Source organism: Corvus kubaryi, unplaced genomic scaffold (assembly GCF_017639235.1).
Source record: "Corvus kubaryi isolate FWS band 111438036 unplaced genomic scaffold, C.kubaryi_AGA036_p1.0 137, whole genome shotgun sequence".
Taxonomy (NCBI): Eukaryota; Metazoa; Chordata; class Aves; order Passeriformes; family Corvidae; genus Corvus; species Corvus kubaryi.
Window position 1 is genome coordinate 18,430,018 of NW_024580671.1, and position 23,017 is coordinate 18,453,034.

General features: G+C 38.2%; 1 protein-coding gene across 2 annotated transcripts in view; it reads right to left on the reverse strand.

The window, feature by feature from the left end:
* Nucleotides 1-17,619: 17,619 nt before the first annotated feature.
* The window catches only part of TFEC (transcription factor EC), a 92,656-nt gene continuing 87,258 nt past the window's right edge, over nt 17,620-23,017 (reverse strand). For both annotated transcript variants that reach the window (XM_042018073.1, XM_042018072.1), the window contains exon 8: nt 17,620-22,652. In XM_042018073.1, coding sequence (XP_041874007.1) covers nt 22,272-22,652 — 381 coding nt within the window. In that variant the 3' untranslated portion in view covers nt 17,620-22,271. The remainder of the gene's footprint in view (nt 22,653-23,017) is intronic.

A 23,017-nucleotide genomic window follows, 5' to 3' on the forward strand; every position in this document is an offset into this window, starting at 1 on the left:
GTATCAGATGGCTACTGACAAAGAGTTTTTTGAAAGCTCAGTCCCAACAAATGTGCAGACATATAGCCACAGTTTAAATAAGTATTCTGGCATTCTTTATACATTTTTGGATTGAAATTAAACTTTAGAGAGATGTTTCTATAGCAATTCAGCAGTTCATTTTGTCTGATTCTCTTTCCTCCTTAAATTTGTCTTTAAAAATAAGTTTAATGCCAACCCAACAGATTGGTAATATCCCAAAACATGAAAACAATACAAATGTGATGGGTAAGGAGTCTCCACAGTATAATTCATACAAGGAAATAAGACATCTCCAAATATTTCCTTTAAGTCAGAATTAATATTATCATGAGAATTTTGTTTCCTTATATTCACAGTGGATCTCAGCTGTAATATTATTCTCTTACTACCTATTCATATCTATACATAAACTGACAGTTGTTGTTGACACCCTGGTGAAGCAGAGTTACAAAGTTCAAAATCCTTATAATCTGCTGCAAAATATTAGCTGTGTGACCAGTAGGCAATATTCTACTTTGCAGAAGCAGAATGGGTGGCTTTCACTAACAATGAATGTCAATGACAAAATCTGACAAAATTTGTAATACTTCCAGCAAATGGGATGAAAATGGACTCTGTCTCAAGCTCTCTATAGGTATTGGATCCTAGACCTTTGGTGGTTACACATGACCTATTACATCTAGTGTTTCCCAGGCAAAGAAGTTTCTGTACACATAGACTTTTCCCTTTTCTAGGCTGGTAATTGTAAAGCTTAACCCATATTTCAATAAGAATGTCACTGATGAATACCTGACCTGATCCTGCCAAACCAATGTAAAGAGAAGCAATTTTACCAGTCCATACAGCAGTGAGTAGGCCACCAACTTGGATCCGAAAGCACCAAGCTCTACTAAAGAGCAGCTTTAAGCTTCTGGAACTGATTCCTCTGCATCAAAATACAAGTATGTTTTTCCCTACCCAGTACCATTCTCATCTGAGATTTTTAATTTGCAAACTACTCTCTCCTTCTTTATTTTACAACATGCAAACCAGTCTCCAGACCACACATGTTCACCACAGCAAATTGAGAGGAGACTTCCCTTCTACTCTGGGTAAAGTGAACTTATTGTAGTACATGAGGGCCTTCTCCTCAGAAGCTGTCCTTGGACACTGGATTTTCTGACGGTTACAGTCTTTCCTAGAAATCTCCACCAAAGCCATTGTGTGGTCTAATATTTCTAGAAACATCCTCCTGAAGAAGCAACATAGAAGCCCTTGTGGGGACCAACATGTAGAGAAATATCTTCCCAAAGAAGTAACATAGGATAACAGTTTGGTCAGCAGTGCTGTTAAAGGACGTCACCTATAAATCTGCCATGCTGACCAAGTATGTTTTGCCCTATGTGAATATAAAAAAAATCCAAACCCAAACCCAAAACCTTGCAAATCACAGAATCAGGCTAATTGAAAGCTGTAGCTCCTACTCATAGTAGGTGAGGGGTCTGCAGAACAAGGACACTTCCAGAGATAATATGATCCTTTCTTATTTTCTTAATTTATAGTAATAGCCAAGCCAGAGTCCAGGAAAAGATGAACTAAAAATATTGGGGTCATGGGTCTATTTAATGCAGCAGTTAACAGCAATGGATTTATGAGACAAATAAGGGGCACATACTCTGGGTCATGAGCTGAAGAAAATGCTGCTCTCTATGTGTCACCATGGCAGCTGTGTCCAGCTCCAGCTAAAGACACGGCAGCCCTTCCCCATCACTTACTAGGCTGGGATGAATCCCCAGACAGGAAAGGATCGGGCTCTCAGCCTCTGCCATCACTTTGCAGTCCCTACTCAAAAGCAGCAGTGGGTCTACTCTGCCCCAGGAGATGGGCAGGAGCTACACAGCCTATTGGGCAGACACTTGTACTTAATGTATTTCTTACCCCTGATGCATGCCAAAGGCAGCACAGCCCAGTGAATACACTGTGAATGGGGAAAACCGGATTCTGTGTATGACCACTCTGTCTCTCTGGATTCATTCCCTCTCCCTTCAGTACAAATGAATAATGAATCTGGTCTTTCTTTCCCCTTCTGTAAGCCCTAGCAGTAATGATAGCCCTCAGGCTACAATGATCCATGTGGAACTACTGTAAATGATGGTGAAATTAACCGCATTGAATGTCTACCAGGATTTCAAAACAAAAATGACCTCCTCATGTAGAAGGAGAAGATGAAGAAGGTTTCTTAATGCTGCCTTCCTCCTATATAATGGAAAGACACTTGCAGCCACTAGGCTCAGAGACCTATGGAAACTTCTCAGCCTCACAGGATTTCCATTAGTCAGGGAAGGAGGGATTTACCTCTCCACACTGAGTCAAGAAGATGCTCATTACAGGAAAGCTCCAAGTTTAGTGATCATGCTCTCCTACAAGCTAGTGGTTTTACTCTCAGCACTGTTTTCTCTGATTTCAAAAATCTACTTCTTTCTTCACTTGAACACCAAAATTTGAACACACAAGTTGTCAGCTGCATAATTCAGTTCCCCTCTGCAGTGCTAAAACAACAGTCTCACCAGATGCCAGCAGCTTCATTAAAGCAGGCCAACAGCCTCACAATATGTATCAGCCTACCAGAGCCTAGTCAGGGTGTCTGGCTCTGCAAAAGCCTTGCAGTAGGAGTATCACGGTCCAGATTTTGCTCTATTAAACATTTGAACACCACAAGTATACTAAGAATTATGAGTGCTTGATTTTCTATTGCTTACCACCTGCACAGTTTTATGTGCTTAAACAAACAGGATGCCATGAGGCAAAATTGGGCAGAGAGCATTCTACACTCACTCTGGAAATGTGGGAACAGTGAGGGAGATGGAGCTGGAAATTGAAAATAAGGCCCTTTAAAATCTTTGAAATATTTTTTTGTGACTGAGCAAGCAATTTGGAATCATAAAAGGAATACTGAGAATGTCTTTGCTTTTAAAAATCCTGAGTGTGATCTCACAGGACTGTAAATAAGTAGTAACTCCAGTGAGATTTCCAGCTGCACTACAGTGAAAGTAGTGGAAGTGAAATCAGAATCCAGACCTACACTAATGTTTTAACAATCCCAATAAGATATTGCGGGGAGTATGTATTCACACTGTAACTCCACTTATCAGTTTGTTAGTAGGAAATAGGCCTCACCTTGAATTCTTTCTGCATAGCCTGAATGGTATGATTATGGCCCCATAACATTTCTTTACAGTGCTTTCTTGCTCAGTTCACAGTGTTTTTTGATACAGTGTTCTGGTTTCTTTTCATCTCCCAATTTTGGCCAGGTTGCATCATCTTACTACTGCTAATTCAAACCGCTTTTTGTTTCCCCCCACCATTGCGCACTGTCTCCTTCTCTGTTTAACAGAGGAATCTCCTCCTTTATTCTGACTTCCTTCAGCAGGTTACTGCAAATGATTTGTTGCAGTATGTTTTTCTTTACCTCCCACATTCCCCACTCTGTGCTAGAAAGATTCTCTCCACCTGTCTCCTCCACTGTCCTTGGAAATCGGAAAATTCTTTCTATCCTATGTATCTGTATATTCCCTTATAGCTGACATCAATTTGCTTTGCTCTTCTTTCTTCAAATATGATTTGCCTTCATCATGGGGATGGGGTTGTGTTTGCATTTTGTTCAGTTTAGTTCGTGGCCGTTGCTTTTATTAACATAACATTATGTGATTCAGATAATGTTTTGCCTTATCTGTATAGGAAGTATAAGGAAGCAACTTCATACAAACATTTAAAACAGTAAGAACATGGTAAACAAAGAAGTTTGATAGAGCTTTTTTTCATAATAAGGCTACAATAAAAAAGATGACTACCAAACTTAATATCTCACTTTTTGATAAAAGAAAAATGCATGAGAAAGTGGAAGTAGTTATTCACTAGAACTTTACTGTCAACTTAAAGGGAAAAATATGCCTTTATTTTTTTCCCCCCAAAAAATGAACAGAAATGACTGTAAAAGGGTTCGCATTTGCAATTATGGGATCTAAGTATATACCAGATCCTAAGTGTCCTCATGAGAGTTTGAAGTATCATGCTGCCTTTCTCTCAAAAGTAAGGCCCTTTTTACCAGGGCATATTGTTTCATCTGGTCAAATTTGCAACCTTTGGGAAGCCAAGGTGAAAGCTCAAACTTCTCTGCTAAAGTATATCCATTGTGTATTAAAATATCCGGGATGATTCATTCAGTCAACCCAACATCTACTCATCAGCAGGAGAACAAGCTAAGGAGGCATTATATCTTTCTCTAGCACACCACTTAAAGTGAGGCATTCCAATCGAAAAGGCAGAATTGTTCCTTTGAGTAAAATAATTAACGGGCGCACGAGCGGCAAAGCTGTAACGAGAGAGACCTCTAGCGGCGGGAGCGCCGCTCCGGGCCGGCTCCTCCTGTCCCGCACAGCCCCGCACGCACCGCTCCCACCGCCCCGCTTCCCACCGCCCCGCTCCGCCCCGCTCCACACCGCTCCCACCTCTGCACACCGCTCCGCCCCGCTCCACACCGCACCGCTCCCACCGCTCCGCACCGCTCTGCACCGCACCGCTCTCCCGCCCCGCTCCGCACGCCCCGCTCCGCCCCCACCGCACCGCTCCGCACCGCTCCGCACCGCTCCCACCGCTCCGCACCGCTCCGCACGCACCGCTCCACGCCGCTCCTCACCGCTCCCACCGCTCTGCACCGCACCGCCCCGCACGCATCGCTCCACACCGCTCCGCACCACATCGTACCGCACTGCACTACCCCACACCGCACCACAGCACTCCGCACTGCCCCGCACTCCGCAACACCCCGCGCAAATCACTGCCCCGCCCCGAACCGCCTGGCTCCGCGCACCGCACCGCGCCTGCCGCACCCCCGGAGCTCTCCCCCGTGCGGAGGGCAGGCTGCGGGGCAAGGGGCCGCGGTCCTTTGCGGCAATGCCCGCCGGCATGCCGCTCCTGCCACAGGCAGCTCGGCAAGGGACAAAAGTGCCTTTCTCTCTGTTACAGGCTTTAATTTACCGCGTATGCAGCAGCGCACTGCAGGACATGACGTCAGAAATTAAAGTTGCTATAAATCCCATGTGACTTTTTTAAAATATAAAATATCTCAAATTACATACAATTTGGGTTTTTTTACTGCTCCTGTTTGTTGAGATCCCTGACTTACTTAAGTGAGGAATTTGGAAGAATACAGGACTTAGTGATGCAACTTAGGTTCTTACCAATAAGAAGGTGCTGGCACACCTCAATAGTTCCATATATTTATATCCTGTTGCTTTACTTGTTTACGGGAAGTATCTTGTTTATTTTTTAAATTTCTGTTTCGTCTTAGCAGCCCAAATGACAACTATTTTTTCTCAAAGCATTTGCAACTACAGTCACTATTGAAAATCTCATCTCAAAAAGTCTTCTTTCTTCCTGGATGTACTAGTCCTGCTGCTGTCACATCTGTTAGCACAGCGTTGCATGCATGGGACAGCTCAACCATCATGCCCAACGCAAAGAGTTGGCAAAATTAGGCCCAAAGTGTGTGAAATCTAGCAAAATGCTAACAATAATAATCAGAGCTATTTTTTGTTTTAATAGGCAGATTCAAAATAATGCAACGGCAGAGAGAGAGGGGACATGCAGTGTGTATTAAGTGCAGGTTATCAAAAAGAAACTTGTCTCTGGATTATGTACAGTTTCACTTGACTGAAGCTTCATGGAAGATTAAGCTTCTTTTGTTCTCTCTGCTGTTTCACATAGATCAGTTGATGATGTGCAGAATAATTTTAACCACATATTAAACAGTGGTTAATCTAAGATAAGGAGATGAGCAAATATGAATAGTGAATAGTGTTTTTAGTGTTAATGCTAATTAGGGAAGGAACAAGCAGTTCATCAGAAATTTAAACTCTTTGTGCAGGGTTCTCAAAAATATAGGTATAAAGAGAAGGCCTGTTTACTATCACAATGTTTACCAGCCAGTCTGCCGTGTGGTACACATAATTTATAAAGGAATCAATCACTCCTTTCTGATTTATGGAGAATAATAACACTGGAGGGACTGATTTCTGGAAATGCTGCAGACCTGGAAAATACAATAGGCAGAAAGTGTTAAAATCCAGGACACTGTGTCAAAGAGTTTTGAGTATTAAGCTAGTTGGGTAGCATTTTTAACAGGAAAAGGAGGTGGAGCTGTGGGGTTCTGCAGCATATAAAAATTACACACTGTATTCTCCTTAATTTATGGTATTTCCAAAATATTACACTTTAGATTTTTGCTGGCCCCACAGAAGACCTCTTCAGTGCCTTTGCTCTTGTAAAGATTTAATTGATCTCTTTTAAGGCTAGGAGAGATCTAAAATTTTGCAGATCTATTTTTATTTTCAGCTTTTGCCTTAATCACCTACGTACACCTTTAATTTCTTTATTTGAATTAATTAAGCTGTCCTCAGATATATGAAGATGACAAGATTTCTCGACCCCATTCATCACACAGGTTATTCACAGTTCTTTCAGGAATTTTACCAACAGTTCTCAGCAATTTGCTGAGATAACCCACTTGTTACTTGTGTGTAAGTATTTCAGCAAGCCCATTAATTGCACAACTGGCGCTTTGGAATTTGCAATGAGAACATTTATCTTTTTCAGTAGATTCCATTTTAATAGTATAAAGTTTATTCATATAGCTTTGTTTTCTAGGTGACAATAGTACATCACTGGGAAAACAAATAAGTGCATAGTGGTTTGGGTTTGCAAGGACACTAAAAAGGGAGAAAAACCTCATTTATTTTTTTTCTTACTTTCTGTTTTCTCTTTCCTTTTGGAAGACAAAAGACAAGTTAACAGTGTAGTTCATATGCTGTATTATCTCCTCTCAGCCACCTATTTTTGTGTTCTGATCACATTTACTCTCATATGGTGTGTCTTCAATTTTCATTTTTCATCCTTCAAATGTTTATTGCATGAAAACAAGTCTTATCAATCAGTTCCTTGAATATATTGCTTATGGCAGAAGAACTACAGAGTCTACTTTAGTGAATAACTTCATCATCTTTGCCTCAGCATCTCTGATCAGATAGGTGTCTGAGCTACTTTTCCCCTGTAGGTGGACTCCTCTCTAAATATTATTTAGAGTATTGCTGGAGGTGGTCTACTGCAGAAATTTATTTGGCACTGCAATCTTTGTGCATAAAATATGTGCTGATCTTTTAAACATGAAAAGATTCATTGCTAGTCCTGCAAAAAGGTTAAAAAATTGAGGAAACATACCATATTGGGGACGAGCAGGAAGAAAATGGTTAACCAAGTGTAATTTACCAATCATTCCAACAAAGAAGCACATGGTTTCAATTTTCTTGCTGAAATTGAATTATTGGTTTAGAACAGGTTGGCAGAGTAAAACCATTTCATATGTAGCCATCCAATACTCCCTCCCTTTCTTTTTAATCTCCAAGTACATGTGGCAAGTTCAGAGATTGTTTTCTGGAATTAAGGAATCCCAAGCCAAAGGATTCTCTCACTGTGGTATTATTTCACACTTTTTATTTTTCATTTTCTGGTAATACAAACAGAACTTTGTAGACTTAAAATATCAGAGAATTATTTTTCTTACTTTTTGAGTACATTTATCTTAAATGTCTATAAATGCAGACACTCTGTTCTTATGTCCATCAAATGAGAGGAATATGCGAAGGAGTATACTTTTTGGGGAAATAGGTTAACCATGTACATCATCATTACTTGAATTGTCAGGAAAAACACCTAGAATATATTTTATCATTCTTATCACTATTAAAAACCACCTGACACAAATATTCTAGTGTAAATATGAAAGAATGCCTCAGTAATCAATAGATTTATATTAGTGTTATTGCACACCTAAAAATATCTTTAAACATCTGGGCAACATTTTGTGGCATTCGCAAACCTCTGCTCCTCTGTCTCCCTGGTCTGTATGTGGTTCACATGCTTGCACCATAGTTGTGAGACATTTGCTTGCAAGGTGTATGTAGCTGTTTCTGAGGCTATTGCTGTCCACCTTCACTACAGACTCTACAGAGCTTCACTCAAGTGAACCTGTTCTTCCTTGCACCCGAGTCCACTATTGGACTTCCTGCTAAGAAACCTGAAGAGTCCCTACCAGCATCTGAAGTGTGGCTTCATCTCAAATTCCTGTAGCTATTTTGCAAACAAGGTTACGCCAATGCACAGTTTCCTTTCATGAACATGCACATACCTACCAAATTCAGGGTGGTCCTCAGAAACTCAGAGCATCAGATCTTGTCAAAAAAAATGTCGTCCTCCTCTTGGCATCGTTGGTTTAGCTATGGTTTGCAATAAATTATGTGGGGAGGCAAGTTGGAAGGTCCCAGAGAAAGGGGAGAAAGGACATGCAATGAGAATGAACAAATAGTGATAGCTGAGAAAAGATTTCCCAGTTGGATCAACAGAATCACAGAGCAATGATCATCGAATCCAACTCATGGCCCTGCATACGACATGCCCAAGAGTCACACCACAAGCCATAAAAAGAAAAGATGGGGGCAAAGACACTACTGCACAGGCTTTATTCCCTTACCTGCTTGACTCATCATATCAAATGACATCACAGAGCAGGTGTCTGAGCTTCACAATGCAAAATCAGGCTTTTTTTATTAAATTAAACAAAATAGAGCTAGGAGAAAAATAAGATCACAGCTCACAAACAATAGATTGAAAGCTGAAGAGTTATTTTTCAAATAGATTTCTTTATTAATGTCATTCCTTAATATCTATATGAATAGGTTTTTCTTCATAAACTACAGAGTGACTGTTTAATAACTTTCACTAATTCAGTCTGGGAGCAGGAATCATTATGTCTTGGTGAATGATCATTAGCATGAAAGAAAAACTGTACAGGTGACGTTAAATGTGTGGGAACAGACAGTTGGCTCAAATATGTTTTGATAATCCATAGAAAACTTTGGGAATTACAAATACCACTGTAGAAACCAGGACGGTGAACTAATTTCCAAACGAACAAAATCTAGGAACACATCTGTGACCAATTAATCTATGTGATTTGTTCTAATATATGTTATTATTTTCCCAGGTAGATTTACAATATGAAAAGATGAACAAAATTACTTTCATAATAACATACATCCTTAACTTGATGGATAACATTTCTTATTTACTTCATCTAATACTTCATTAACTCAATGAATGCTTCCAAGTTCCAAAAATAACACTTTCCAGAGTTAAAGTCTTTTAGACAAAGGATTTGAGAACAAAAGTGAGCAAGTGCATTGAAACTAAGAGAGAAATCAAAGAGAAGGGTCATGAATACCAGCCATAATGCAGGTTGCTCTCCTACAGCCCATTCCATGAGCTGTTGCTGTCGCCCTAATACTTTACCTGACTTGGGTTTGGCTCCTCCTAATTTTTTTTTTAGTATTAGAAAGTCATTTTTGCCTTAGCTAGAAGACTGCATTTCTAGGCAATCCTGACAACAGCTGTTATTTCTGTTGATTTTTATAGACTTCCAGAATTATTGAAAAATTTATAGATCTTTATACAGGTATATTTAAAATTTTTTTCTGTATTATAAAGAATCCTCTTTATTAAAAGAAAACAAAATTATTTTTAAATATAAATTACCGTGTATTTTTAGTGAAACTCGGAAGCCTTAGTTATATATACTTTCAAAACCTTGAAGAGGATATTCTCCCTAAAGGTGGAATGAGTATTTCTTTTTTAATAAAATGTATTTTCAATAGCACTTTCTAAATTTAAATACACTCTATAATCAATTTGAACAGTGATGTGTGTAAATGTAAATAGAATTTCATCTCATAAAAAACTGTGTTTTGTCCATGAACAATCCTGTTCATGAATGAGAAGATACAGACAAATAAAATGCTAAATTGGAAGCATGAGCAATTCAAAATCTGCCTTCCAGACTGACCCACAGAAACAAAGTTCTGCTCTGAGACCCTTAGAAGGAAATTTGCCACTTGTCATATTATAATCATGAATATTCCTTATTTTCCAGCTGTAACTGAACATGTTGAAGACACTCATGAGCTGGTTTGGCAGATACTTATTGATGCAGTTTAAGTCTTCTGTTAGCTATAGACTTTAGCCATTTTAGTATATTGAGAACTAATCTCCAAGTCTGTCAGTCCCATTTTGCATTACAAATCATTTGTAGTTTTATAACTGTCATTTCCAAGGACATCTGGAAAAGATGGATTTATGAAAGGTTATCATGCATTCTAAGGAGGCCAGGAATTAGCATGACTTTGTAAAGGTTCTTGTAAATTGAGCAGCAGCCATCACTAGCAATAAGCTGTTTTCTGCTCCAGTCAAGTATCTTTATTTAAATATTAAGGAAGAGGTGTGACCTTTGGCCTCAAAGATGACTATGATACAGCAATAGCACAATCTATTAGCTGTCAATGCAGTATTATGGCCCTGGCTCTCTCAAGACACCTATTTGTGGACAGTGTTATTATAACCCTTCCATTAGGCATCCCCAAGGCAAATAACCTTGGCTTTAACAGAGTCAGTTTAAAATTCCTTGGAGTAACATTAAGAGAATATCTGGTTTGTGTCAGTTTAGGATCAACTACCAGCATTAGTCCCATTCTGTAAATTGTAAGTAGCTGTGGATTTATTAGAATTTTTTTATACATGCCCACAGGTAAATATTAAATACAAAGAATGTGAAAACTTATATTGCTTTCTACTTCCTACATGGAATATATATAGATTAATGGACATCTGACAGATCGGAGCATTTTAAAACAGGATCCATTTTCTACTATATACATTTAATTTCTTTTGTTGATGAAAATTACACAGTGCCACTAGAATTAAATTGCATTGGGGAAAAAAAAAGAAATAAAACAGTAAAAGCCATAAAAAGTAGTCTAGATAACATTCCTATGAGTTGATATGTTCTGCTATATAAATTGTTAGGTACAGTAAGATTAGAGGACTATCTAAAAAGCCAAGAAATTTTCACATGCCGTGTCTTGTTTGCCTCCACTGCATTTCTATCTCAAGATGTCAGTGTATTTAATACTCAAAGTTCAGTCCAAGACAAAGCATTTTCAAACTTATGTGGGATGTTCAGAATAAGTCCTTTCTTCATGCCTCCTTTGTTGTTTAGACAAAATAAATCTGATTATTCCTCTCTAATAACAGTTGAACAGCCTTGAAAACTACAAGATTTTCCCTCCATATATAGAATCTGCTAAAGTTTTGTTTTGCACCTTGTGCAAGAGAACTGCTCTAAAGTTGCCTTTTCTCAGAGGTAACAATCAAGGTCATACTCCATTTAAACATTTTGCAAAATTAGAAGTACACACAAATAGTAAAAACAACCCACTAAAAATCCTATTAACTTTTCAAATATTTTGGCCAGTATCCTGGTTATAGTGTTTCTTCTTAATCCAGCTTTAATATCTTATACAAATGGCTTTTGTTTTTGAAACACAAACAATTGAATGCGCTTGCTGTTCTGAAATCAGAAACTTGTCTGGTTCTGTAAGTACGGCTTCTGTAAAACTTCATTTTCTGTTGATTTTTAGCAGTGGAATATAATTCCTTAGCCAGGAATAAAGCATTCATGTGGTGGGGAGCCACATGAGCTGTCCCCCAGCAAGGTTCAGTGCCTCCACGTCACCTCCCTGTCCCCAGAAGGGCTTTGATGGAGCCAAGAAAGTAATGGATCCCCTCCAGCCACAACCCCCAGGAGTCCTCTGCTCAAGGAAGGTTTACACATTGCAGAAGAAGAAAGCACCTGAATTAAAATAACTCAGTGCTAAATTGGCTAGTTCTCTCTGCTAGTTTTGAAGAGTCCCCTCACCACCCGCAGTTCTTGACCTCCTTAGAGGGTGTTACAGGAGGAAGACGAATAAAGGAAAAAAAAAACTGTAGAGGCAGTAGCCTACCATGCTGTGATCCATCTTCTAATGGGTGCATTGGGATTTATCCCCTTGCCTAAGAAAGGCAGACAAGACAACTTGTACGTGGGTCAAGACTGGAAAGACTCAAAACTGTCATTGCAGATTCATGCTACAGCCAAGAATATCTGGCTCTTTTACGAGTGCTATCACTACTCTGGGCAATATGGACTTCAGGATTAATATTTTCAGCCTGGGAGCTCTGCTTCCCCCCAGGAGGTCATGGCATAGCAGACAGTTCCTGCAAGACGTAGAAGATCCTGAATCAGACTGGACAATTCAAGAATGTTCAGCAGGTATTTTGACCCTGACATTCTCAGAGTTAAAAGCTGTGGGTCCAAAAAGTACAGCATGGTGAAAGATGCCCTCACCCTTCCTGTGACTCTGACAAGCTTATGGCAAACCAGTGTTAGGGAGCTCCCCATAGTTACAGAGCAAACAGTTAAGTTGAGGATTACAGCCGTTGTTTTCAAGTGTTCAGTTCTCACATATTGCAACCATGAAGGCAATTTTCCCTCTCAATAAAGGGCACTTGACTTTTGGTTCATTCTCCCTTTAGCACTCCTCTTACAGTGATATTGGATACAAAGCCATTTTCTTTCATAGGGCAATACATGGCAGAATCTAGGATGTAATTTAAGGGGCTCTATTGATATCATAAATTACAAGAACTCTGCTGAAGCAGTTTATGAATGGCAGTAAAAACCTGAAACTGAACTACATCATTAGAATCATGCATTGCATACATGTATTATTATTTATAATACCGATCTAAGTATCCTTGCCTTTTATAGACATGGGAGATAATGTAGGATCTTGCCCTAAATGTGAACAGGGCTTTCACAGCCTTCTTGATAGCAGATGTGCTCTAACAATGGAATAGAAAAGTGATGTTTATGAAGTTACTTCATAAAGGAGGAAAGAAACAAATCTTCAAAAGTATAATACTGGCACAATGCTTTCTAAAACATCAGTTCCTTGTTCCACTCTCTGAGTAACACCTTTGCTCCACATACCAGCAGACTGAATTTGAAGAGGACACTTAGGACCTTAATTATTTCTGTACACAAAATCTGTGTCCATATTTCAGAGTATATACAGAAGTCTGATTTGGCTGTAAATCACATCACTGTCTCTGTTCCTACTTTTAAATCCTCTGGCTGCTGCTGGTATCTAGCACAAGCGCTTTAACAATACAGTTAAGCAAAGAGAGAAAGAAAATAAGAAAGCTACCTTCTCACTGAAAGTCTATGAGTAGTCCCAAATCACTTGCTCTCTGTTCACTTAAGAACTTAGTTCCCCAAAACAAAGTAATTCATAGCCTGTACTCAAACTTCAGACATCTGCTTCACAAAATGGGCTTTGAAGGGGAAAGTCCAAATAGTCATATTTTTGCAAATATTTTAGCATGAAATTTACTTAATTCTCTGCATTACTTCACTGTTCAAAACAGGACATGAGGCTGATGGCTGCAGTAATAACCATATTTTTCTTAACTATCCAAAAATAATTTTGAAAGTGCAAGCAAAAACCCTTATTTAGAAGGAAATTCTCAGTTAAGCCATGTGCTCTTGATGCAAAATCTGGTCCCACCAGCAATGTTACTAAGAACAAGCCATGTGCACCACCTAGCAACACTAAGAGTGCCTGAAGCCAACAACCATCCAGTTTGGGACTTCAGGGGTCTGAGGGAACCAAATATTTATTTCTTACTGGATTTCAATACACTAAGCATCCAAACTAAATTAGCTTTTCTGAAACAAAAAGGAGTAAAGGGCAAATATGTTTATTTTATTCTCATGCTTGGTAACTTTTAAGATCAAGATACATAAAAACCCATTCTGGCCTTTAAAATAATCACATAAATACTTGACACCAGTAATGTATTGGCACTGTTTCACAGTTACCAACCTGTTAAACCATGGACTGGTCTGGCAGATTCACTTGGGGCTGCAGCTCTCCCTGAGAAGCAGGGAGAGCTGATGCTCCTCACACTTCCACCAGCCTCTTCGGGAGGAAGAGCAGTGAAGAAGGGAGGGGAGAGATTTTTTTATCTTTCAGAATTAGGCACAGTTTGAAAAGGGAGAGAATAATGTGAGAGCTGGGCAAGAAGCAGTACTCATAACTTACGCTACTGGAAGCTTCAAATACCCTGAAATAAGCTCCTTTCTTTTCCTTTGGGAAGGGACAGGTTCTGACAGAGCCCCAGTATTTCTCTGCCTGCTTCCCAGGCATATATTTGCCCTTGAGCAGAGATCTTCCTTTGGGTGTAACAAATCCCATTTGTGACATTTTGGGATCAAGAATGTACCTTCTTTTGTTTTCCATGCTCCTTAACTTCAGTTTTATCGTGTTTTGCTTTCACTTGCCCAAAGGATTCTCTGCCCACTGCAAACGAGCAAGTCAAATTTAATGTAATTTGGAGTGTAAATTTCCAAGTGGAGACAATGCCCCCTGGGTGCTTATTGCAGAAGTCAGTTCTCTGGTCCATGCTTAAAACTGACCATGCTTACTTTATTTTGCAGTAAGATTAAATTGCTTTGTGTCAGTTTGTTTTTATAGCAAGCCAGCTGTGTATATTAAGTGTTCTACAGTAGAAATTATTTTCCAGAGGAAATGATGGAACGGTATTTCTGCAATTACTTTTGTTATTCCCTTTACTTTCCAAGTGGCTCTGTAAAAATACAAGATTTTTTTTTTTGTTGAGGTTCCTCCCCAGAATGATGGCAGGAGGTGCACGTCACAGAAAAGCTCATTGATAAAAAGACTTATATTAAGAATTTTTAAGGTTGTCACGTTAGGTTTTAAAAAGAAATATTTCCTTTAACTCAACCTACTCCTGCAAGAGTATGTAAAATACTTTAGCTAACAGATTTTTGTCAAATTCTGAGTATTAAACTTAAACAATTTGGATTCCTTTGTAACTGAAGACAAATCCTTTACAAGTAAATACAACGTACAAACGTGGTTTTCAGTAAAATGCTTAAAAATAAAAACCAACCAAAACTCCTGTTAACCACCATTAACAAAATTAATGTTCTCAGTGGGTTTGTAGGAGGGAGCTCTTTTGGTCTGACACTTTGGCTGCTCTCTTACTCAAATCTCCTCAGGGCTCAGAAGTCTGGGAGGTCTGCAGAAGGGCTTAAGTATGTTGTCAAATTGTGGCTTGGTATCATGGGCCAATACCAGATTGTGTAATATCAGTATTATACTTACAGATTTTGACCCTGTTGGATGTCAGCAGGATTGAAAAGTGACCCAGCTCTGGATCTGAGGCAGGATGATAAGGAACCCTGTGCCAGCTCTGAAGAAGAAATCCAGGTGGAAAGTGAGACTGGGAAGAGGTGTCCGTCCCTGGAGAGATGGGACCATGGGGCTCACCACCAGAGCCTTTGTTCATTTGAATCTGCTGGCAGTGGGACTGGCTGCAGAATGGAGGGAATGGTGTCACTGCTGCCTCAGTTGTACAGCAGACAGGTGGTCCTGGGATGTCCCTGAGGTATCACTGGGTGGTGACTTAGGCCACATAAATGTTATGTTCTAGAATTCCAGAGGCCTAAAAGAGGAAGTAAATTTCTAACCCAAGGAGTATGTTTTAAAAATGTAAAACCTTTGGGCAGCCACTACTTTTTGAATGGTCCCTCTTTTGCAAGCAAAACATCCATCTAGAAATATTTATGCATTGATTCCAGAAAATTAATAGATAGGATATCACTTGAATCAAGGCCCTTCACAGAAAACGTTGTTTATTGCCTCCTTTCACAAGGAAAATTTCCAACAGTAATGTATCTGCTAATGACAGCAATCTGTGATTTGTAGCTTTCTTGACAACCTAGCATCAAAAATCCTCACAAAGTTTCAACAATTGAAAATTAACATGTTAAGTCTCACCTGAAAATCAAAGGGAAAAATGTATCAAGTCTAGGTTTAGGTGCTAATGCAAGGACTGATAGGTTTTCCAAGAAGGTAAGATAATTAAGATGATTTGCCATTGAAATCTTTTGAGATTCAATTTACTATACACTGATATATACTGCTGTAAAATAGGAAAGTAAATATAAGAGTCACGAAATTTTCTGAGGAAACTACGTGGCAGGTAAGGATGACAACATCTTAAAGTGCATGAATTAAATGAATGTATTAAACACAATCTTAGCGCTTTAGTACATACGCTTAGATACAGGGATCTTATTTGGGCAGGAAAATGCAGTTTGGAAAGACCAAGATTGTCTATCTCAGTGACATTTGAAAAAAACTCACTGGTTATTTCTACCATTTGGGGCATTTCCCCTTCTTATACAAAGTGTTGTCTCGAACTCATAAGCATATGAATCTCTTTGACTATACTACTGTTCAATCTGCCTGTTCATAACTCAGATTCTTGTTCCATTATAATGCTTAAATGATTCACATGCAATGTTTCCAATCCACTTTTCCTATCTTGTGAAACTTTTTAACAAAATGTTAGCGTTTGCAGGCACCAGATGTTTTGACAAAAGGAGAAGCAATATGTAAATTTTAATCCATGGTAGGAACAATAGCCTGGAGGCACCTTCTTCTTATTACATGAATCATATACTTAACCACAATGTGGTGGATTATATCAAAATCATCACCACCCTGAATATAGAACACTTGTCTTGTGGTTGCCAATTAATGAAACTGATATATATTTAACTTGATGGGTACCAGTGATTTAACCAATAAGCCTTAGCATACTTCACTGCTGTAGTCTCCTTTACAATAGGACTTTTGATCTGATTATTATCACAACTTCATACATTTTCCTCTAATCTTCTACTGGTTGTCATCACAAATGATGCTGACATTAAATCTGTTTGTCTGTCCATTGCAAACCTCACTACTTTTAATCAAGCAGTATATCACATAGGGCTTTCCTAATCTCTGAAATAACTTCTGATTTTATTTTCTGATGTTGTTTATTTAATCATTAAGTGTCTGAAACAGGATAAGCATTGGCTTTCTACAAAGCAAAGTGGGGGCTCTCAGTCCTTTCACAAAGGAGCTGAGTACCTTTTATGGTCAAATCCTAAGTACATAATAAATATGTAAAAAAGCAAAGCTTCTTTCCATAGATAATCACTGAACTTTAAATAATATTTGTAATAATATTCCATTTTAATATTGATAGGGGTGTCTTAGCAATTTGACAAAATAGAGACTGAAGAAATCTTTATTACAAATAAAATATTTATCTGATGTATACAAAAAATGAGAATATTTTCCATGAAATGATGAACTATTACAAAACTGTAGTTGAAATTTATATTACTACTCAACAACTTTTACATCATTTCATGCACAGAAAGCACCAAATATCTTCTAAAGAAGGCAGCACTTTTGATATTAGGAATTCAAAATGAAATCTGAATCCTTACTTACTTCCTTAAGTGAGTATCTTTTAGTGCCAAATGCTACCTAATTATCAGCTTTAAAAAATGTTTTACATCTTAAAATACAGTATTCTGTTTATCCTAGATTGTCTGGGGAACATCTAGTACATTAAAAGGTTTTTGTAGAGCTTCTTAGTGATTTAACTGATATCATCATGCCTGCTAGCAATTTTGCAACATTCTGAAAACACTTTCCATAAATCAAAGCCTTAGCAGCAGGAATAAGCAGATGGCAGGAGACCATATTAAAGAATGTATCAATTATTTTTATTAATGGGATGCTGCTGGATCATGATGTATCATAATGGCCTAAATGTTTAGCAGTTGTGAAGTGTTTTGTCTGTTAGGTATCTCAGATGTTCTTACTGGTTGTTACTATATTGCCTTTTGGTGGCATTTTTGAGGGTCTGGACAGTGAAGTTGCACAAGGGACATATAAAAAGATGTTTTCATTTCAGTCCTTTAATTATATTCATGTGATAAACATAAAATGCTAGCAAATATAAAATGTAATTGTAAAAAGATTACATGTATAGTGTGCAATAAAGTACATTCTGTCTCCATACAATGACTTAGAAAACAAGGTACTGTATGATTAACAATGAAAAATAACAATTATTATAAAAATATTCTACAGTCTCATAATAGCAATGTAAATGCCTTTACTTATCTAAGAGACAACATAATTTTAAATTACAATAATTTTACATCCTCCATTCATATATACAACTCTATTAAATTCAGAAAGTATTATAATATCAATGTTCTTATTAAGATTATGCAACTGAATTATATTTAGTTATTTTATTATATAAAGCAACTGTGTTCCTGTTTGTTAAAACTGTTTGCTTTTCTGTAGCTTTTCACACTATCCACACTATGCACAATGAAATAATTTAGTTTTCTGTTCTTAGTATAGCATCTATATCCATGTCATGAATTAAACAGGATGTTAATATTTCAACTCCCTTTCCTTTTGTGTAATTATCAGTCTGCTGTTTTGTGGACTCTGTAGGACTATGTCCACCAGCTTTGAACGGCTGCTACTGAAAACATCTTGACAAAAATACATCTTGACAAAAAGAGTCAGTTCTCCTACCCCCTGCCCTGCTTGAGGTCAAGATCTGTAAGACTTTAAATTCATCTCTAGGCCTAGAGCACATTGTGCATCTTTTTCATGAGATTTCACTAAACAGATTTCTGCTGGAAATAGCTAAAAAGTGTATTTTGCTTGCACCACATTTCAGCCCAACAAAACAGCAAAGAAATTCTACCTCACAGAAGATGTCAGGATTTGTCCCTGTAGTCATGAAATCCCTTTCCTCTGCAGAAGTTGGTAGGACCGGACTTGACTCTGCCCTAGAAGTCCTCTCAGCTTCACAGCAGTGTCTCCAAGCCTGGAGTGGGTGAGGGAGTGTTTACTCCAGAAAGTCTGGGTTGTGACTACCAGCACACACATCTCCTAAATACCTTCAGTAACACCTATTAATCCCCTGAATGTCCTAGACTGGTTTTGCAGTCTGTACCACCATTTAATTTCAAGGATGAAGCTGTAATCCAGGTTATAATTATTAGATGAAATACTAATTATGATGACTTCCTACTAGAAAAAGTGTTGGTGAAATACCACTGCCATTAAAAACACTTAGGAGTATTGATGCATTTAGTGTTTTGGGCAAGGAGGCTGGGGGTTTTGTGTGAAGGAAGAGAGCTTGAATATTTTTAATACTGTGCCTTGCAAAAAGAGCCTTGACTATCTTATGTTAAGTTTCTCATGCAAGAAGAGAGAGAAAAATTCTGGTGCTTTAGACTGAAGCAATTGTCAAAAGAATGAAAATCAACTTTAAAAAATTTAATGGATGCACTAAAATGTTTTTTTAGAACAGTGCTTATAAAAGTGATGAAATTCAGGATGTTATTTAAAGTCAGTATAGTTCAGAAGTATAATCTAACTCACATGTAAAAGTTCAATGGGAAAATCATGTAATACATTCATATTTAATTTCTTTTTCTCCATTATGAGCAATCCACACTGGTGTATTTAAAACTAATGCAGTAGAAACTGCAGTACAAGGACAAATGGCATTTGATATCAACCAAATAACCCTTCCTTTCATCAACTGAAATGGACAATACTCATACTATGCTAGACATAATATGGGCATAAATGCTACTTTCAATTCATTATGTTTTGTATTCAGGTGTCAGTATTAGCAATTGTCTTCGGCAAAACTAGGAAAAAGTTGCTCCTCTTTTAATTAATCCAATTAAAATGGCAGTCAGTTTTATATCCAGTTATCTTTGGTTAATACTTGTTTGTCTTTCTGATGTGTTACAAAAACAAAAAAACCAAACAAACAAAAAATAAAATTGAAAAGCTAAACCAAAAAAACCAAACAAATAAAAAGACAAACAAAAACACCAAAACAAAACAAAATACCAGAACCCTGTCTGTTGCTGTTATTTTTATCCATGAAGTGGGAGTGTATCAAAGCCCCTTCTAATGGTCAGGTCTGTTCTTACAGGTCAGTTTACATCCAAGTAGTTTGCACAGACTCATAGAAAACCTTGATATTCCTAAAAGCATAAATATTCTTGTGAAATAGGACACACCATCATCTTTCATAGCCATCCGGGTGTGATTTATTATCCAGCTGCTAATTTTCCAATTATGAAACTATCGTGACACTGTTGGGGTTGGTCAGGCACATGCTGTGGCCTGAGAGGAACACAAACCTCACAAAGACTGTTAGGAGGGCCCAGGTACCAATAACAGAAGAGGCAATAGTAAGAAACAATTGCTCTGGCTTTGGATAATATTTTTTTAAAAAATTAAAATATGCATGCAAACAGTAATCCACTTTAATCTCTTCTTACTATTTCCAAACCTGTGACACTTCTGGAGTGAGGCAGGCTCAGTGATAGCAAAATTAATACACACTTTTGAAACATATTTTGAATCATTACAGAACTCCTGTAGTGGTTTCAGCTGGGGTAGAATTAATTTTCTTCACAGTGACTAGTATGGGGCTGTGTTTTGGATTTGTGCTGAACACAGTGTTGATAATAGCTGGTTTTGTTGTTGCTGAGCAGGGCTTACACAGAGACAAGGCCTTTTCTGCTTTTCATGCTGCCACACTGGCAAGGAAGTTGGGGATACATGGGAGGCTGGGAGGAGACACAGCTGGGACAGGTGATCCAAACCGACCCAGGGGACATTCCAGACATTCCATATGCTATGTGTATGAAGTGGAGGGAAGAAGGAGGAAGAAGCAACATTTGGAGTGCTGGTGTTTGATTTCCCAAGTCACCACCATGTGATGGGGCTCTGCTCTCCTGGAGATGGCTGAACACTTGCCTGCCCATGGGAACCAGTGACTTAATTCCTTGTTTTGCTTTGCTTGTGTGCACAGCTTTTGCTTTCCCTGTTAAACTGTCCTTATCTGAACCCATGAGTCTTCCAGGTTTTACTCTTCCAATTCTCTCCCCAACCTCTCTGGCCAGGCAGTGACCAAGAGGCTATGTGAGACTTGGTGGCTGCCTGGGGTTAAACCACAATGGCTCCCTAATGTGATCTTTTGGCTTTGATTGAAGAAGACCTATGAAGAACCTGTTCCAGTTTATTTTGCCGTGTTTTAATATTGCAATTAGAATGATTGCACTTAATGTTCTTCAGGGACATACATCACTCTCCAGAATTTCACTATGTATACAAGCGAGTTTTCCAAATGCCTCCTCCTAGCAAGCTAGTTATGAGAGCTAGTGCCTCACATCAATGTTTCTGAGCATCCCCTTCGGTTTGACTAGTCTTCCTTTCCAACTTTTCTGTAGTGAGTCCAAAGTCAAATTTCAAATTAAATCCTCATTGTTTAGAGTGTATGCAATGAGAATCTTATCATTTCCCTCTGCTTTCAAATGGATCAAAAGCACATGTATGGACAGAGTCCCTTTGGAAAAACCTCACTCTGCTGTCAAAGGATGCTGAAAGTGTCATCCAGCAGCCCGGTGTTGTATCTCTGAATTCCAATTTCGTCCACATAAGAAAGGACACAGTTTCAATATTCTTGGAATAAGCACCTGACATAGTACTGTTACAAGTACTGCTTGTTCTAAATTGTGCTAATTGTAACATGGAGTGTCTGTGCTGTCTTGTATATCCACACAGTCTTTCTGCTGCAATGCTGTATCTTTTTCTATCTGAGTTCATTTGAGTCACTGTTGCTATGTTAGTTTTCATTTTTCTTCTGTGTCATTAAAATATATATTAAAAAGAGTGTTCTTTTTCTACAAATGAAATTTTAAAAACTAATGACATTCCATGGAAAGCTTAATGGATTTTCTCCTTTTAAAGAGAAATCTACACTTCATGCTTACTTGTGTGAAAGCATTACCATTCCGGCTTTTTCAGATTTTAAAAACTGTAACATCTCTGCAGTTCCAAGCTTAAATAGTTCTCTCTTGCTTCACATTTTGTAGAATTTTTTGTTATAAAAAAATAAAAAAAATTAGCAAATTACTAAAACTCATATTTGCAGCAGAGAAAAGTGTAAGCAGATTGAAAAGAGTTTGAATACAGTTTTGCAACATGGGTATTCCTTTTGTGGTAACAGTTTTCTTAGTACTGTAAAAAGTCATGGAATGATAGTAAAAATATTCCCAGTGAAGAGAGATTTGTGCAAATGCCAGCTGTGAACAGATGGTGAATATGGGGCAGAGTGGTATGAGTTCATGTCCATTTATTTTCCTGTGAAGTAAGGGCTCATTGAAAACCTTGTCATGTAATAATTGATTTTCACAGTGTCTTTCCTTATAAGTATCTAAAATAAGAATAAACACCATGCTTACGTTCAACTCAGTCTTTTAACAAGTGGTTTAGAGAAGTATGAGACCCTTTCTGCTTTTATAAATCATCTCCATCATCTGTGCTAAAGCTGCTTCTCCTGCTGCTCTCCTTTGAGGCAGCTGGGGATGTGGAGGACAAGAGTGGGTCTGTTCCAAATGGTGACACTGTGTCATCCAATAAAATTTCCTCTAGACATTGTTCTTCTTTTAGAGCTGCGCTGAAGGACAAATCCGTGAAGTGTGAAAGTGGATCAGAAAAGCCTGTAGATCCATCGCAGACATCAGAATTTTGTCCATGTACCAGAGGCATTTGTTGAGAGTAGTCTACAGAGTTCTCCTCTGGATAAGACTGTTGTTTGATGACCTGTGCAGCTGAATCGACAGCAGTGAGTGAAGACATGATTGGAAGACCATGTGCACGTGCCTGGATCTCCAGTTCCTAGCATTTCAAACAAAATTAATTAAACAATTTTAAAAGAGAAAACAGTCTCTTCAAAACAATTGCAGAAAATATACAAATCATGCATGAAAATTTATTATACCTGCTGCCCAGTTGTGAGATTAAATTTTAAAATATTAATTTTTTAATCTAAAAAAATTAGCCACTCAAGTGTTTTTACATCCCCCTCTGTCATTAAGCAACTATTCTACAGGAACAGAAGAGATAGGACAGCCTCTCTAAAACCACTGCATACTGAATCCAATGAAGGTAGCAGAAAAATGTTGCAACTTGATAGTTCATTATAAAACTGTTATCCAGAGAAACAGAAGATTCTTTACTTGATAATGCTTATGTTATACAGA